The 18,191-nt window shown below is 40.5% G+C and overlaps 1 protein-coding gene across 2 annotated transcripts in view; it reads right to left on the bottom strand.

The window, feature by feature from the left end:
- Nucleotides 1-18,191, bottom strand: part of AIG1 (androgen induced 1) — a 126,182-nt gene that overhangs the window by 9,651 nt on the left and 98,340 nt on the right. For both annotated transcript variants that reach the window (XM_033054950.2, XM_033054951.2), the window contains one exon: nt 4,921-5,036. In XM_033054950.2, the coding sequence (XP_032910841.1) occupies nt 4,921-5,036 (116 nt within the window). The remainder of the gene's footprint in view (nt 1-4,920; nt 5,037-18,191) is intronic.

Genomic DNA, 18,191 nt, shown 5'->3' with positions numbered 1-18,191 from the left:
CAGTCAGCCAGACCTAATACACCTACACTAGGAATGTATAAAGTTTGAAGATTTTAAAGACTAAAAGGTAAGTTCCATAAAAAGTCATCATTTAGGAAATAACATCCCTCTTGTTCCATTTTCTTAATGCTGGATTCTTTTCCATTCATCTGAGTGGAGAATAATATGTGGGTCACAGGACTGTGCTACTGGAGTGGAGTGGCTTATGCGGTCAGAAGTAGACAAGTCCTGAGAAACTGCAGCTGCAAATAATGTCACATCCAAAATATACTCAGCATTACATGGTGTCAACATCCTCTGTGATGAACAAAGCTTAGCAGAAATTTGTGTTTATGTACAGGTAGTTACAATGACAGAAACTTAGCAAATTCACTGCAAAGCGTTGTCATCTCAGGCAGTCATCTATTTTGATAAATAATATTTCATTTTAAATATAGCAATGGTTGCTATGCGTTCTTGAGCTATATTTTGAAGAGCTGCACAAGGAAGTGAGAACATATTACCCATGCATGTCATCTGTGATTGTGCTGTTGCTTTGACTGAAACATTTGAGGATGTGGAGGTGGAGGCAAGCCAGAAAGTAACAGTCCATCATGGCTATGTCAGACCTAACAGGTTGGGGATCCATACAGCCTTCTCTTGCTGAAAGCACTTCTGTCCTCCCACCCTCCTTCTGGGTCAGGCACAGGGGATGCTAACCTTCCCCTGGCCTAATTCTGCTGCTTCTGTTTCTTCCTACTCTTTCCTGTTCTGGGCAGCTCCAGCTCCAACTCTTTTCTCATCTTCTGCATTGTCTCATCTATCATCCATCCACTTCTACATCAGCCTTCCACTCTGATTTCAAAGTCTGTTTCTCTCTCTCTCTCCCAGCATTCCCCACTTACTTGCATGATTTCAGCTTTGAAGCTGCTGACCGATGATCTGCATGTTTCCTTATCCACTTCTCTTTTAAGCCATGATTTTTATTCATTTCTTTTACTTGCTCCCAGGACATTTTACATTTTTGTTTTTCTTCTCTAACCACCGACTCCTCTAATCTTTATTGAACTTTCATACCCAGTGCTCACTTCCAAAAGCATGCATGGCATCCTTCCTACATAAAAACCCTCAGCACAGCATAGCAAAGCCATGTTGTGTCTCTCCTGCTCCACTGGCACCACCAACCTCAAAAATCCTTCTGATTTCTCAATCCTGCCCTTCTTTATCAATATGACTGTCAATTCTCACCAAGCTTCACACTCTAACCCACAACCCCTCTCTTCTGAATGTCGAGGTTTGTCCTAGCAGTCTGTGCCAACATCTGCTCTTTCTGATCTTCCTCTCCTTCTATGGAGACTCACTAGTGGAAATCCTACAGCAAGCCTGATAGAATCAATCTCAAATTCATTCCAAATCCTCCGTGTACATTCCTTTCTTAAATTTGTTCAAGAAGAATTCAGCAAATTACCCCATCTAAATGCTCTCCCTCAGTGAATCTACGGAACTCTCCTAAACTCACTTCAAGAGAAACTTTATTTTCAAATGCAAGTTTAAAAGCTCTTTAAATAGATTTATAAAAGAATGAAAGAATGAATCAAGTCCAAGCTTGGCACATGTAGAGGCAGCTCCTAGTGGATTTGAGATAGCAATAAGAGACCAGATCAAGTCTTTTGCTCTCAAACATGCAGCCCAGCACGACTACAGCAGTGGAGTCAGATTCTTAGGGTCTGTTTTTTTGGCATCATGAAGTGCTCAAAAGTAGAGGGAAAAAGAAAACTATTTAAAATAAACGTATTTGTCTCAGTTTATTTTAGGGACATATTAGGCTCTGATATTAGTTACCATGAGGTCATTCTTGTTACAAGAAGCAACACATTTCTGGCTCTTTTCTGTTCCTTGACAACCAACTCCATACACTCATTGGCAGAATTTTCTGGTAGTACTGGCAAGCAGTCTGGTTTTCTTAGCACTCTCTAGATTTAACAATTCAATACAAACTGTGACCTTTTCAAGCCATACTAAATAAAGCCAATAGGCTTTTCCGATCTTATCCCATGGCCTCGATCCTGAAAGTCCATGTATGGTCTGCAACAAGCAAGGCAAGTTTGTGAATGCTCCGCCTGGGCACAGTTCCTTGTGAGTTCCCTCTTACAGAGTGTGCATGAACTAAGTATGCCTACTCAAAAACTCTTTGACTAAAGGGAGAGAATGCAAAAAAATAGAAAAAATAAACCAGAAAAGGCTTTTACTCTTCAAGAAAGGATGTTTCTCAGAAAACATGTCTCTGAATCATGCTCAGGAGATATCAAGTTATTTAGCTATGTTCTTCCAATTTCAGTGATGCTATTCAGAATTGTTTGCCACTTTTCTTATTTACCAATTATGCATAAAAAAAGCACTTGCTATTCTACTACCTCTTTCATACATGACAGATTCAGTCACATATGAAATAAAACAAGCTTTACTTGGAGTTGAAAAAAGCATTCACAGGATCAAACCTAAACAACATCCTCCTGTACCCTCATTTCCAGGAGAAACTGCAACACAATACATAAAACATGTAGGATGGTAAGAAAGTTTCAGCTGAGATGGAAAGAGAATTCAAAATTCAAGAGCAAGACATAGAGAATGTCTGATTAGCCACTGTCTTCACTTTATTCTGAGAGTTGCAGTAAAAACAACTGCAACTGAGGGAAAAACAGAATAGGCAGAAGGAAAAATTCTCAAGTGGCAGATCCCTAAATTCTGGTTAAAAATACACAAACCACGAACCAAGCCCCAGACTGGGACCCACGGTCAACCCTAGGTACAAAAGAAGGAAGTGCCACCAGGCTGTATGGAACTAGGTCATTTGCAGGTATAGTCTCATTTTAATACACTGTGCTAACTTTGAGGGTTTGGCCAACAAGGACAACAAATCTGGATTTAGTAATTCCAACCCTCCTGAGTAATTAAGGTCTCTACTGCAGTGTGGTCACTTGGCAACAGGAGGACAGTGGATTTTGGGTGTAAAAAGAAGGCACACCCTGAATGAGAGGGATGACAAACTCCTCACTTTTCATACTGTCTGGTAGATTTTTCCAACCTGTGAATATGCTATAGCATATTGACATAATGGAACCAAGATTTGGCTTGCAGTCAAATACCCAATACAGCCAATATCTCTTGGATAGAATCTTCAATAGCACCTGTAGGCTGAAGAAATGCAGAACTTGCAAGTGATGGCACAGTTTAGCTTTTGTCTGCCTCCACTAACCTGCAAAGGCCTCCTTCCACACCAGTAGAAGGAGAAATGGGTTGCATGTGCATAATTCAGCAGGATGAACTTTTAAGATTGTCTCATCTCATTTAAAGAGAAATCGCACCTTGGAAGAATAGAAATTACTTGGGAGTAGCCCTATCCGTTTTGGAAAATAATGTATGTGTAGGCAAAACCAATAAACAGCAAAAGCAAAGGGAGATGACCATAGTCTGTGCCTGGGTAATTACTAATGCAGTAATTATTTAAGGTAGAATCTTCTCCTGCTTTACTTGTCCTGCAATTTTCTTTAACCTGGTAGTTCAGGATACAGTTGCACTGCAGTAGGCAGGATCAAGCTAGATGAGCATCGCAATGATACTTCAACAGATTCTTAGAAGACTTGTTTTTATTTCACTTGTAAAACTGGATTGTTTCAATTTTGAATTCCTATTAAATACTAGTGCATTTGTCTACTTAGATGATTTTGAGAAAACATGAGTTGCCAGATGAAGTCAAGCCATAAGTAACTCTGCCAATCTGTCTCCAGGCACCATTGGAGGAAGGTCTAGAACTATCACAGTTAAGCATTACTATATATGGGTTAAAAACATAATTACTTTTTCCTGAAGGAATAATTATGTGACTTTTTGCACGAGACTGCCCTTATCGTACAATTAAAAATCTTATTCTTTTTTAAGAAGGGTATGTATGTTTATAAAAGCAAATGGCAGAATATGGCCGTTGTCCTGGGACACAACATCCCACTCCAGCTGGATTAATAGCATTGTATGATCACTGAGTGTGCATGGATATATATGAATAATGACCTCTCTTTCATTGCATCAAAGGGACAAATTGCACAGTTGAAGCAGTGTGATAGTACTGCCTCGAGACCATGTTACTCTCACATTAGTTTTATCTCTTTTGGTTGGCAGAAGATTTGGAAAATACCTTCTGAGCTGAGACAAGGATGTTGTTAAGTGAAAAGAAAGAATATGAAATGGGGGTCATGAAATACAGAAAGGATGAAGGATAGATGGCATCAAAGGAGAAATGCAAATAAAACAATGGTTTAGTGAAAAATAAATACTAGGGTAACCAAAGTATATTAACTCAGTCATGCAAGTCAGGTGCTTGATTAGAAACTGCCCAAAGACTTAATTTAATGTTGTATAAGAAAGATTATTTCTGTTTTAGTTCAATTTCTTACCAACATTTGCATTTCTTAAAACAAACTTTAGAGTGTTTGGATTACTGACTTATTCTGTAATCAATTTTACAGAAAGAATTTATGAACTAGTAAAGAAAAAAGACAGTGTTCTATCTTTTTTGTTGCTGCTTAAATACTGATGCAGGAAATAATTTGCCTATTCTAAATTTTATTTGATAGAACAAAAACCCCAAGCAATAAAACTAAGATCCAAGAAAAACATTTAGCTTAAAAAAAGGTTGAAAAATGTACCCTTGGAAAGACCACTGCTTACATGGGATTGTTCAACAAATTCCTGTTGTGTGAGGTTTGGCATATACTTTCTAAAAATATAAGCATCTGGGGAAACCAGACAAAGCCCAGGTCTTGGACCAAACGAGGCATGCAGCGTGAATCTGTTAGCGATTATATCCATAATGAAATATGTGCCCAAATTTAGCAGTACAAAACCCCCAATACAATGTGAAAACACAGCATGTACAGCCCTTACCATAAAATATAGCCAACAGCGAAGGTGCACACTGCAGCAAGTCCACAGCTCCTGCTGGGATACTGATGATGTGTTGTTCTCATCTCGATTAATACAAAGGGCAAAACTGTTGTGTGCTGGAAAAAAAACAAAACAATGCGGAAAAACAGGTGATACAAATGGTTCTCTATATTTTCATTTCAATTCTACAATAAGAAACTTAATTGCAGACACCTGAAGACAATTCTTGATGGCTGGAAAGACAAGGTAAAGCAAATATAAAATGGATCAATAACCCAACCACTATCTTCTCTATAATGTCCACTTGTTCGAGAGAGCAAAGGAAAACTGAGTAACTAGAATGTGCTTTTCCTTTTGTTCAGGAATCCGTGGCACATAATCAGTGACTAAAAAGGAAATGTGTCATGAAGGGACATAGGTCCCAACCCCAGTCTGGCCCTGCAGTTGCTCTGTGAACTCTGCCATGCCACTTCAGTTATTTTGACCATTCTATTTAAAAGGCAATGCATCTGATTTTCAGAGACTAAGTACAAACAATGCCAAATGAATGAATATAAATGGAAGTATTTAATGCTTCTGAGAATTAGGTTTAAATGTATCTCAATCTGGGGACTTGAAAACAGGGGACATATTTTCAAATGATAGCATCAATACCTCTGTTCCTCCATCTGCAAGACAGAAGCAATTATATTCAGAAAGGTGTCGTGAATCTTAATTTGTTAGTTGCGCAAAATTGTTTCAGATTCCCAAATGAATCATATGAAAGCCAAAGCTGTAAAAACCATTTTCAGCCACTTGTCTTTATTTAGCTGTGAAACTCCTTATTTTGTTATTTTCCCATACACATTTCCTACACTGCCCCTTCTGAGAAGGCCTGTTCATCCAATTAATGTCGGCAGCATGAAAAACTGCATCCAACCTGCCCCTAACACTCAATGTCTACATTTCAGACTGCTGGCAGGCATGAAAATATACATAAGCAAAGAACAAATGTGCCAGGAAATAAACCCCATAATTTCTGAATATACAGCTCACTTAAGACCAGCGTTAGTGGTGACTCCAGAAACATACTCTGCCTTGTCTCCATAGGGCCCAAGTTTTTGCTGGTATCTAAAGGAAATTACTTCAGTTGAGAGCTTAGCTCTACGGCTTGGTAAGACTGACTGTGAACTCTTCTCCCCACTCCACAGGAAGGCCTCGAGGTATAAGGACTGCAAGTGCAGCCTAAGTCCTAAATCATGTTCAGTCCTTTCCCAAATACTTGACCAATTGGAAAGGAAAGTTATGGCACACACTGGTCACATTCTGCCATCATGTAGTTCTGGGGGATGCTGGAGGGTCAGATTTTCAAGTTTGCAATAATTACAGTGTAAACCCACACTGACTTTCACCTGTATTCAGACAGGAGAGACATGGAGTAGAACTATCTTTGTGTGGATTACAAGTTCAACTGAGAAGAAACAGTGGGGTCTAAGCTTTTAAAAACTGCAAAGAAGAATGGTTTGAATGGGAAATTATAAGATAATGGACATGCTCTTGCTGAGAGATGTAACATAATTGAATTGGATATCTGCTCTGATTTTCAAGGCATTAGTAATTAATGACTAGCATTTGAAGAATGTCAGGTGGATAATACAGCAGTTAGAGGAGCTTTCAATTTCTTCATCTTTTAACAACTTCTTCCATCCTTTAAATGGTATAAATCAGCATCAAGGGAATGCAGAGATGTTTTACATGTGATCTGCTATAAACGTGCCACCATTAGATGAGAGGTCTATGAGCTGCAGAGGACCATCAGAATCCATAATCAGGGACTGACAGCAAAGCGAGCCCAGGAGATTCACATCTTGTGTCTGTAGGGAAAAGGTCTCTAGGAAGAGAGAGATCAGTGCCTCACTCTGCAGAGCCCCCAAAGCAGTGCAGCTGGAGGCTGTGCAAATGTCTCCTGCCCTGCCCCCATAATTTATTCAGAGAAAAAAAAACAGAAGAAAATAACAAGTATTAATTCCAAACTCCACCCTTGATACTTCTTGTACAATGTATTCTTGTAATCCAATCACTTAGTTTTAACTCTACACTCTATGAATGACTGTTAAAGAGCTTGTGAGCTCAGTTTCTCCATGTAAATGTTTACTGCTTTCAATACTGCTTGTTGATGAGTTCCTCATTGATGATAACAGCTCAACAGCTTACCAATTAAAACGTAGTTAAAATAATTTCAGCAATCAAGCCTTAATCTACTCTTCTCCTTTTTCTCCTCCCAATTCTTGTGGTTGTATCATAAAATAGGTTACTATTTTCCTAAATTCTCACTTCAGCTTTTTTCTAAAGGTAAGAGGTGGGGGGAAAGCAAATAATGTGCCACGAAAGAGTTTGTATACAAAATCCCATTAAAAGTACGGTGGAATCAAATTTAAGGAGAAAATCAGAGATGTGTATCCTTAATTTCAGTCTGTTATAGTGAATGCCAATGCTACATGCCAATACTGCAGTTTTACAAATGTGGAGTATGAACTTTGGTTTAAAATGCTTTTGTGAAAGTGCCACTTTAAAAAGCAGCTTCCGATCTTTTACCAAACTGCAACCAAGATAAAATTTCCTTTCTCTACATTTCAGCTCCTAAAAAACACCTTGATTTAAAAAACCATGAAATTTTGTAGTCTGGGATACCTTTTATCGAACAGTGACAATTAAAACCCTAGACTGAAGCACAGTGAAGATGATCAGGAGTCAAATGTGCTTGCAGTGGGATCCATCAGGGCTGTATTCTGCAGGGGGCCTAAGATTTCATATCCTCTAATGTTTTTGCCACCTGATTTCTGAATAAACAGGCCAGTGGGAATCTGAGGCTTAGACAGAAAATAGCATTGATATTTCCCTGCCCTGCCTAAAGATCACGCTGTGCTGATCAAACATACCCGACTGGTACCTCTGGGACTGATCCCTTTTACTTACTGGCACGCAGTGGGGACAAAACCACATTTCTCACCTTGTTTGCCAAAGTATCTCCTGGGGCTTGCTTACTTCAGAGAAGACTGAGGAATGAGGAAGTTCAAATAACATGGAGGTTTAAACAGTAAGGATGATTAGCTGCTCTAACAGCTTTACAGTAGTTGCCATTTTGCACCACTGAAAGTTTTTAAGAAAAGAACTAATATATAATTAGAGTATAATGACTAGAATAATGTTATAATAGCAGTAAACTATGCTAGCACTACTAATTAATGCTATATTGATAAGGTACTTTTAATATGGAATAAGTATTTACAAACAAAATTATATTTTTACCTGGACATCCTATTCTCCTCCCACTGACACCAGCTGCCCCTGTGAGACAGGGCCTGTGAGTTTTGCCTGTATGATTGTGCTGAGCACTGCTGTGGCCACACCAAGGAACACAATTCCCACTGTCCCAGGAAGGCAACCCCTTCTGCACATGTTCCCTGTGGTGACCACAGGCTCGGGGTAGTCCCCAGTCCCCAGCCCCCAGCTCGGCCCAGGTAGCAGTGGGGGAGATATCAAACCCTGCATCATTAGCAGGAGCTCTTAGACTGAGATTTTTCAGGGCTCAGTAACTGCATCTCCTTGCAAGAAAATGCAGCCTGTCAGCTTCTCCAGCTGACTGTGGTGCTATCTGCAAGGTGTCCTCGCAGCCACAAATCCTTTTATTCTTTGGAGTGCCAAGACAGCAGACCTCAGACCCATTTTTTACCCCTCTCTGAAGGATTCATCTGCCAAGACCACTTTTGTGAGCTGAAGAGTTGACCATAAGCTCCCATTACCCAGCCACAGCATTGCCCTGCTCAGACCCCTCACTGCCTGTCCCTGCTGGAAAGGCAGCTTTGATAAATCTTTTTGCTAGGAAGTGCTGGTCTCAGCAGAGTAGAAAGCCACAACTTCCTCTCATTCTGTGTCTACCACATGGTATTGCTTTCCAAGGACCCATCACCTACAAGTGCTGAAGAAATATGGCTTGCCAAATCCCCAACTGCTAGGAAACAGAGAAACCAGCACAATGCACAAAGCCTGGATGAAATGTGCTGGAACGTCATCATACAGAGAATCTGATCCGCAAGCCACAGTGGAAGAGTAACCTCTGAGTGAAGCTGAATTAGCACACATTGTAAAGAAAGGCATCCTGGGATCTTGCAGGTGAATTAATTCCTAGAGACACTGTCACGCCTTCCCGAGAGAAACTCTGGTCTTTAATAACTCTTTAAAAGATATTACTAAGATATGTACCACACCCCATATGGTATATATGTGCCTAATGACATTTGAGACCAGAAAATCACATTACAAATATGCACAACTGCAGTGCTGGCTTGGGAAGCTGAGCTTTGATGGAGGACTGTGCTTCCCCATTTTAGGTGTGTTCTGCAACAGTTACTTGGAAAAAAATATTTTATGCAAATTAGGTACATTAACAATGAGTTCTGTAATAGTCTTTAGGCAATTAAGTGCTCATTCTTGAAAGCCTGATTATATATTTCATCTTCCAACCAGTAAGTGCTGCTTTTTTTAACACTGGTTTCAACAGTACCTTACTTGGCCTTTTCTCCCTCTCTTAACTTGTTCTTAATGGAATCCTAAAACTTTTTAAAAGATGCTAAATTTATGTATTGTATCATCAGCACAAACATTGTAGTGATGTCTTCCCAAGTCATCATCCTGATCTGCACTGAATGTCCAGAACTACCTTTAGGACAAGTTCAGTCTACAAAGGCATCTCAGATGCCCAGGTAGGTTACAGAAGTTCTGCAGGAATGGTTAAACTGTTTGAGGATCACAAAATTGTGATTATAATTCACTTCAACCAACAGACTGTGACTTATTACTCAATTTGATCAGACTGAAAACTACAAGGTATAGGACATTTTAGTTCAATGCTGTTCAGACCTCTGAGGCCTACATCACGACATTCAGACTATGTTCTTAAGAGTCAGTGAAAGTCTAGTGACATGGAAGGAGACCCTGCAGTTCTGATGTCAATATTTTAACTGATGGACTGGGAGCCTCCTGGGAGTGCTGGTGTGCCCTGCAACAAGGAGCTGCGGATAAGTTTTCACCCCCAGAATTTGTTCAGACCAGGACCTGGAGGCTATATTTGCCACCCAAAGCTGCATTCACGTGAAACCCTCTGCCCTGGCAAGGGCAGCAGCTTCAACATCTGCTAGGGAAACTACCCTGCAGCACGCTGCCACTGTGCCTGACACTTATGCTGGTATAAATTTGTCTGTGCTCCTCTTCTTTGCACCCTTCTGTGCAAACTGCTGTGCTTTCTGGCTGCCTCTGCTTTCTTTTACAATTTGCCTATAAAGTATAGTTTTCCATCAGCAGGATGTTACCCTTCCCCTTTTTCTCGTGAACTCAAAACAAGATTATGTTATTAAACAGCTGCTCCACATCAGAATGAGTGAAAGTCTGTCTGCCACTCTTTCTTCCCTCTGAGGGGTTTGTGAACCTTGAGACAAAGATTTTACGAGACCAGTAGCAAACTGACCTATGCCTATTCCGCTAAATTTAAAACCATTACTAGTGTGTTCACCCTGGAAACCAACACTAATAGGCCTAAAAATCCCTACAGTTCCAATCAGTGCCATTTGTAGAGTAACAGCAGCAATAAAGCTCATTTTTCTGCATGCTCCTAGCAGAGTACCATGGAAAACCAGACCAGGAACTAGTGAAAGAAGGGCATGATTATGATTTACTCCTTGAGAAACTTCTGAGAAAGGAACAGCTGGCAAGAGAGTATTTATGTGTTGTCTGAAGGATGATACCTTCTACCAAGCCAGCCTAATCCATAAAGAGAGCAGCAGGATATCAGAGCTGGGTGCATAATAAATTGGAATCCTTGAGTGAGCCTGAGCCCTTATGAGACTGAAAGCACTGGTAGCACTTTTCCTCTTACAAATGAGAAATTATGACTATTAAATGAGACATGCTGATGCACAGGATGCACTCCAAGGCAGCCACAGACGGCTAACTAATTGTTATGGTAGGTTGGCGGGAGGAAGAAGTATTATATGATCTAAACAAAGACCAATACCTTATAATGCCACAAAACACACAAGAGCCAAAGATAACCATCTTCAATCAATATGAGAATGTTTCTTTCTTTGAAAAAGAAAATTAACACTTCCTCTTTAACGTTACCCCCTCTTTTCCTCTTCTCTGTAGAAAAAAACAGTGGACATGGCACTCCTGACTTAAGAGGATTTGTATCACTTTCTCCATGCACACCTGATGTTGTCAGCTTTGTTCTTGTTTCTTCAGACACATGCAGCATATCCTATATACTGAAATAGTAGTATGAATCTCATCTCACCCTATGACTGTACTAGTGTCAGGGAGGTTATATATAGGTGTTTATCTATAGAATTTCCGCAGTGCCAATCACTAAAGCACTTCAGTGCCTCAAAAGCGTTACTAAACATACCCTCACAGCAGCCCTGATCTGTAGGGGCAAGATATCCTATCCTCATTTTGAGGAAGGGCAAGATGGAGACAGCATGCCTCACTCAAGGTCACATAGGGTAGCTTTGGAGGAATGAAGAACCACATCACATTCCTCAATTCCATTCTTGGGTGTTAGCCTAGGATGAGCAAGCATGTATAGAGAAGTAACAAAAAATTGGTATAAAAGCCAATCTAATCCTTCAAGTTTATAGCTCTGAGACATCTTGGCCCTTTCAGCATCTATCAATTGTTACCCTGACTGACCTCCTGTCCTGGTTCCCCTCTGCTTTTGGAGGCTTCTTCAATTGCCTCCCTCTGAGCTGTCTGTCTCTCTTTCATCTCAGCTCCTGCTGCTCCAAGCTGCTTTCTAGCAGCTCCTATCCTTAATACCCTAACATGACACACAAAATCTTGGTCACTTGGACTTGAAACAAGACACAGTATATACAGTATAGCAAAACTGTGTAAAACCAGTGCCATGTTGCCAAATGCAACAACATTTAATTTTCTTTAACTTTGTTTAATTCAACATAACTACTTTTAATGGTTGTCATGTAGGCAGATAACATTAAACACATGCCAAGTGCAATGTCAGATAAATCAACTCTCTCCTTTTGCTTGCCTCCCTTAGCCAGGCTTTCTTGTTCATTCTGTGCCATGCCCAAACTCCCTAGTCTGCTCCTGCCAGCAGGCACTGCTTGACCCTTAGCAGACTTTTAAAATACAAGAAAATCAACAAAGTCATGGTTCTGTGCACTCAGCCATGGCTGAACAAACCTTGCAGACCCAAATACATTTTCAACCTCAAATCCTTATTTTTGCCATAGAATCCTTAAAAAACACACTACTAACAACTTGGAATATACACACAGATATATTCTGTGCAAGAAGCACTCATTAATCACAGTGTTATGCAAAGTAATTTTTCTATGTATTTTTCTCAGGTGATTTGCCAGTTGAATCACCTGCCCTAGAATTTCTCCAACTACTATTTGCAAAAAGGTTTATCTAGGCAAAGAAATATATTGTTGTCTCTTAAAATTATCCTTAAAATCAATGTTTATACACACACACATTTACATGTGTTACGAAGATCTAATTTGCATGACTGAATATTTTATTGTTTTAGCAGTGCTTGTAAAGTCATTGAGCCTCATGTATTCCTAGCAAAAAAATCACTAAAGAGAGCTTGAAGATGTATTTTACCAATGGTTTAAATAATATGGAAAATAGTATTCCTCTTCCTGAAAAGTGAACTCCTTCCATACCATGACTCAAAGGCCTCAAAAGGGGGAAAATAATTTGTATCAATATGTTTTCTAAATCTCTTTAGTTAACTTGAAAAGTTTATCAGTACATAAAATATTCTGTATTAAATTCTAACATCTTGCAATCTTCCAGTACTAAGGCCTTCACAGAGGGATATTTTTGGCTTCATGATAGCCAAAGTATCTTCTTTCCAACCTGAAAACATTGGACTCTGAATCTGTCACTGATCCAAGACCAAATATTGCTTGTCCTGGGCTTTGGGCCAGTATAATTTGGGGGAACAAATTCCACATTTGGGAAAATAAAAAACCCCATTACTTCTCAGTTTCTTTTTCAAGTGGTGACTCTTTGATGCTACTCGGAAATCTAAAATCTTGGAAGTGGTTACTGAGGGACTAGATTTATTGGGTGTTGTGTAGGTGAGGTAGCCAAAGGTCAAACTTTGGTCTATCACATGGTGATTGCAACTATCTGCAATGTGGTTCAAACAATTTATCCCACAGATATCGTTATTATCTTTATTTCATTATTTCTTTACATCGTACATGTGAACTCCTTCAACAAACAGCTCTAGAGGACTTAACCTCCTAAGCTTTTTTGTTGTATTACAGAAAGAAGCAGCAGACTAAGGTGAGAGTAGTCTTACTGCTGCATCCAACAATCTGTCTGTCCAGTTTTACTGGACGTGCATTGCCCTGAGTCTTCTAAACAGCATGTACTCCACTGCAAGGCAGAGGTGCATGCCTGTGCAACAGCGCAGGGCTAAGCTGTGTGACAGCAGCTGCACAGGAGCAGCCACTGCCAAGTCACCCAACAGACTGTGACAAGCCATGGCCAGGCACCAAGGCAGCTGCTGCTCTTGCACTCTGTGCTCAGGATGCAGAAGGCCAAGGCTGGATTTAGTGGCATCACCAGATTACTAAGACCAGGAGTGACTAAGGCACTAGCATGTGTTGAGGTGCAGGGAAGAGGGGATATGTGGTGGGGGCATAGGGAAGCCTAGAGGCTTGGGCTGGGTTCCTGCATTGGTTGGAAGGCAGATGGAGTAGCATGTATGGTTGAAAAACTAGTTGAGGGAGAAAACGAGTTTGTGCAAGAAGGCAGGGGAAGGACAGAGATGCAGCCCTGCTTGTGAGTCTCCTAGGGCTGCTTCTCCTCTGAAAAGAAGGCACATGAGCAAACAAGCCTGGGGAACATCCTGAATGAACACCTTCTGCCATGAAAACACACTGACACTGACATTCCCTACTTGTTATACTCACTATATGACACACTTTGTTTAGGAGAGTCATTTTGCTTCAAATGCAATTAGCTGTAAATGCTATTGTTCATCTTAAAACACCTGTTATTTTGATTGATAGTTAAAGCCTACACACCATAGTAAAGACAGCAATGTCGGGCACAAAGACATTACAAAAGCTATACCCTGACCCTTTAAAACCCAACTTGAACCATCAGATTTGACTTATGAGACTAGCAACAATAGTGGTTCATGCAAAAAGCATTAGGTTAAGGCTGGATCAGGCTAAGTTGCCAAACACACCCTGGCATAATTAATCAAGAATATTTCAAAACCAGATCGCCTCCAAGAGATTATTGATTTCCTGTCACAACACGTTTTCCTCATGAGGTGCTACAATGCTATGTATCTGAGATGTGCTGGCGTGTACTTTTTAGTGACTAAGCCTTGATCTATCTTGCTGGATTCCTGCCACTGGTGCACTGACATCTGCAACTACTCATGTTTGACAGTCTCATGCATGAGCTATGTGGCTTCCAACTTGGATGGGATTAGTATAGGAGACTTTCAGAATACTTCAAATGTAATTGAAAGCAGATAAATACAAGGGTCTCAAGAGGGTGGAATGATTTTTACAAATGGAATCACATTAAATCATGTGTATAAATGCTTGGACCAAGAAAGATCACAGTGCTAACCAGTACAGTATGCAAGAAAGTGTTTGTCCTTGTTCTTAAATATGTATGAATCCTGATAACGTCACTTCTTTCTAAAATCCAAACACAGTGCATGGCTGAAGTGCAGTTTAGACAAGCATGAAAAGGTACACATTTAGACAGAAGGGGAGGAGAAGAGGAACATATTCAGAGACTGACAGGTGCTCTGCCTTTCACCCATGCCTGTACTAAGGCATTCATATCTTCTGTGAACCATTCCTGCCAAGACACGAGAGCTGAAAACAATATACATCATGTAACTAAAGGTTATACTTTTATTGTGTCAAATATCAGTAAATTACAAGCAATGTTTTCTTTTGGAGCAAAATCCTTCAAAAAACTTCATTCCTTACACAGAACACATTTCTACAGAAAATGTGGACATTGATATTGTAATCTGCAAATGTATTCTGTACATATTTACTAAATACTGTAAAATAGAAGATGCAAATAAAATTGACATTAACACTGCTGTAAAGAGTTTCTCTTTCACATTTTGTTATATTTTAGACTCTGAACTCTGTAAACATAAGTACTCTTGCTTTAACACAGATAATGGAGAGCTTGATAAGAAAAAAAAAAAAAAATCTTTCAGTGGGAAATGGACTTCCTTGCTGTCAAATACCTTTTTGAGGATTACAGTGATGGGGAATACACAAAGATCATGAGAAGACAGTGATACTGAACATACGTAGTATCAAAGGGCTCCAAGATTATCAGGTTGCAGTGGAGCTGTGACATCCATAGTATTAAAGCTATGGGCTTCTCTGGGTTCTCTTGCAGACTCTGCCAAATCTCTTTTCACTTTAATGTTGGTACGCCTGTCTCTGCTTCCCTCACTTACAGCGCTGCCCCCAGCCAGGCTGATTGCCCTGAGCTGTCAGTGGCCTGCACGGCTTTTATATTTTAAATGTGAAAAAGGAAGGAGAACTGGAAAAAAAAGTGATTCTTCTTACAACATAGCAGTATTTCTCCTAGGAAGCAGAGGAGCAGAACAACAGCAGTCATCATGTGTAAGGTCAGTTCTTGCTGGGAGAGCAGTGTGTGCACAGCACAGTTGCAATGGGATGAGTGGTTTTATGTCTTGTACTTGGGAGAATGCTGAAGGAAGGAGGAATTCTCCCTCTGCCTGGTATCACAGCTCCTATCATGGAGTAAAATCCTCAAGAACTTCTGCTCCAGCCTCCCACATGAGGTCCAAGGTAGTTAAAGTAACCCTTGATTTCCTTCCCATGACCCTGAAAAATGTGGCCTAAAAAATCCATTACTCTGGTGATAAATAACTGTAGTATCAAAATGCATTTTTTTGGTACTCGAAATTTTATCTATATTCCCCTCTTGCCACAGGGATTCCAGACAGAACTTCCTTTGCAGCACCTGCTCACAAAGCTGTGCAATCAGTCTTCTGTGAAGTTTTGTCATGTATGTTCCAGCTGGTCTGAGCTCTTTGTGCTGTGCGATGGATGCCAGCATTAGGACAGAGGTCACCCACACATGCAAATAGTTCATGAAAATTGTTCCTTAAACATAAGAAAAACTTTTTTTTTTTTTAACTCTGACGGTGATCAAACACAGAAAGTGGTTTCCCAGAGAGGTTGTGGAGTCCCCATTCTTGGTGGGATTCAAAACCTCACTGGACATTATCCAAGGCCACTGGCTCAATCTGCCTGTACTTGAGCAGGGGGTTTGGACAAAACAATCTTCATGGGTGCATTCCCACCTCAGCAACCCTTTGATTCTATGACCCTAATGGCCTGGCTGTTATGGTCATTGACCTTTATGCCCAGTCTTGTCAGCCCTCAGTGTCTCTTGTCCATCTCCACTCCCGGCCAATGCTGGGTCTATGAGAAGTCGCTGCATTCCATATATCATCTTTGATACCACCTCTTGGTTCTTGGGTAAGGGCAGAAAAGGAAGGAGAGATGAAACAAGCTGACCTGCAACATTTCTGCCCTCTGTCCCTCTGAAGTGTCTCTTGAGTATTTTCTTCCTTGAAGACTCTGAATATTTTCTTAACAGAAATATAACTCACCATTTTTTAACTGAGGAGCAGAAAGATGTCCTCAATCCCCAGTTCTACATGTTTGCCTCATTGTTAATGGTCACATTAATGGTGTGTGAATGTGTGTTTGAAGCAGAAGGTTATGGAAATGCCTTTGAGGTAGGAATGGACTAAGCAGTCACTAGATGTATTTCATAACATTAGCTATAACATTGTTCTGTTGCAGTACTCAAGTGCAAGAATTGCAGCATAAACCCTTTTAAACAGGGAAGACCACTACAAATGTGTAATTGAAGAATAACTGTGATCCCAAGTTGCCTGAGACTATCCGATTCACATACTGGGGAATGGTATCTACTGGGAATGGGAAAATGCACACTCAATTAAGAGCATTTGAACTCCATAGCAGTGGTATTTTCCACTGGGACAAAGCACTAAGGATAATCCCATTGCTAAGAGAAAAAAAGACTTGAGAACCACCTCAAGTGCATTAGGCTGCAGTGCAAGTGTGGGAGCCAGGGGCACAGGAAGCTGGGTGAGAAAAGGGAGACCTCTTCCAAATAACAGGCTAGCTGAGAAAGTCTGGTTAGAGCCTCTCTCTCCAGAACTGGAGCTGCAGCCACCTCAGCTGTGCTTGCTGAAGACTGACTGGCTCAGATTTGTGTCTGTGCCAAGCCAAGACAACAAGGTAGGAGGAGCCCATGGTGGAGACCGGAAGGATGGCAACTATTCTCTCAGGACTGGGAAGGAGGACTGACTTAAGAGCATTGCAAAGGCAGGCCAAAAGAAGAGGAGACTTACCTAATACTGTCGGTTTATTAATTATGGACTTCCCCAGGGCATTTCCCCCGGACAAATAATAAATAAACAAATAAACACAGTCGTATTTGCCTTAAGACCTTGGAGCCACCGCTAGCAAGTAGTTAAGCCCTGCTGCTCAGGGGCACCAACGTGTGTAATCCACTTCTGAAAGTTTCTAGGCAGGGTCTTGTGCCAGTGTTATTTTCAGCAAGAACACCTAAGTGATCAAACCCGGCCTGTGTGACTGGCAGCAGCGTGGTAGAGAGAGGGTACATAATGTACACATGCTCCGCACTCTTGTTTCTCCTCTGCTGCTGCAATGCATTCTTAATAGGTTACTAAACTTTGTACTGGCACTTCTGCAGAAGAGACCTGGCAGTAGAGTAATATTTGTATTTTAATTACTTGACCTATAGGATTGCCTTGTTGGGCAGGCTTCTTCAGCCCTATAACCAACTTCTTAATGACCTTCACTACTGAACAAAATAAAAATAATAGGAAAAGCTTGCTGCTCTGATGCAATGTCCAAGGGCAGAGGAACTACTATAAAAAAACTTCATATTACCTTATGGTCCTTAGATAAATCTTGAACTTTAAACAGCTATCTCTAACACATTCTCCAGTACATAAGACTGCTTTGTCATCTCAGGAATATCAATTACCACTCTGCCATTTTACTGCAAAACATAGTAGTGAAATAAACCAAAACTCCAAACTTTTTAGTGAACTGGGACAAGAAGTGGAATAAGAGACCCTTGACAACCCTACGGGATCAGCTGTTAGG

This window comes from Catharus ustulatus, chromosome 3 (assembly GCF_009819885.2).
Source record: "Catharus ustulatus isolate bCatUst1 chromosome 3, bCatUst1.pri.v2, whole genome shotgun sequence".
Taxonomy (NCBI): domain Eukaryota; kingdom Metazoa; phylum Chordata; class Aves; order Passeriformes; family Turdidae; genus Catharus; species Catharus ustulatus.
Note: the sequence above shows the minus strand (reverse complement) of the source record. Positions and strands in the feature narration are given on the sequence as shown.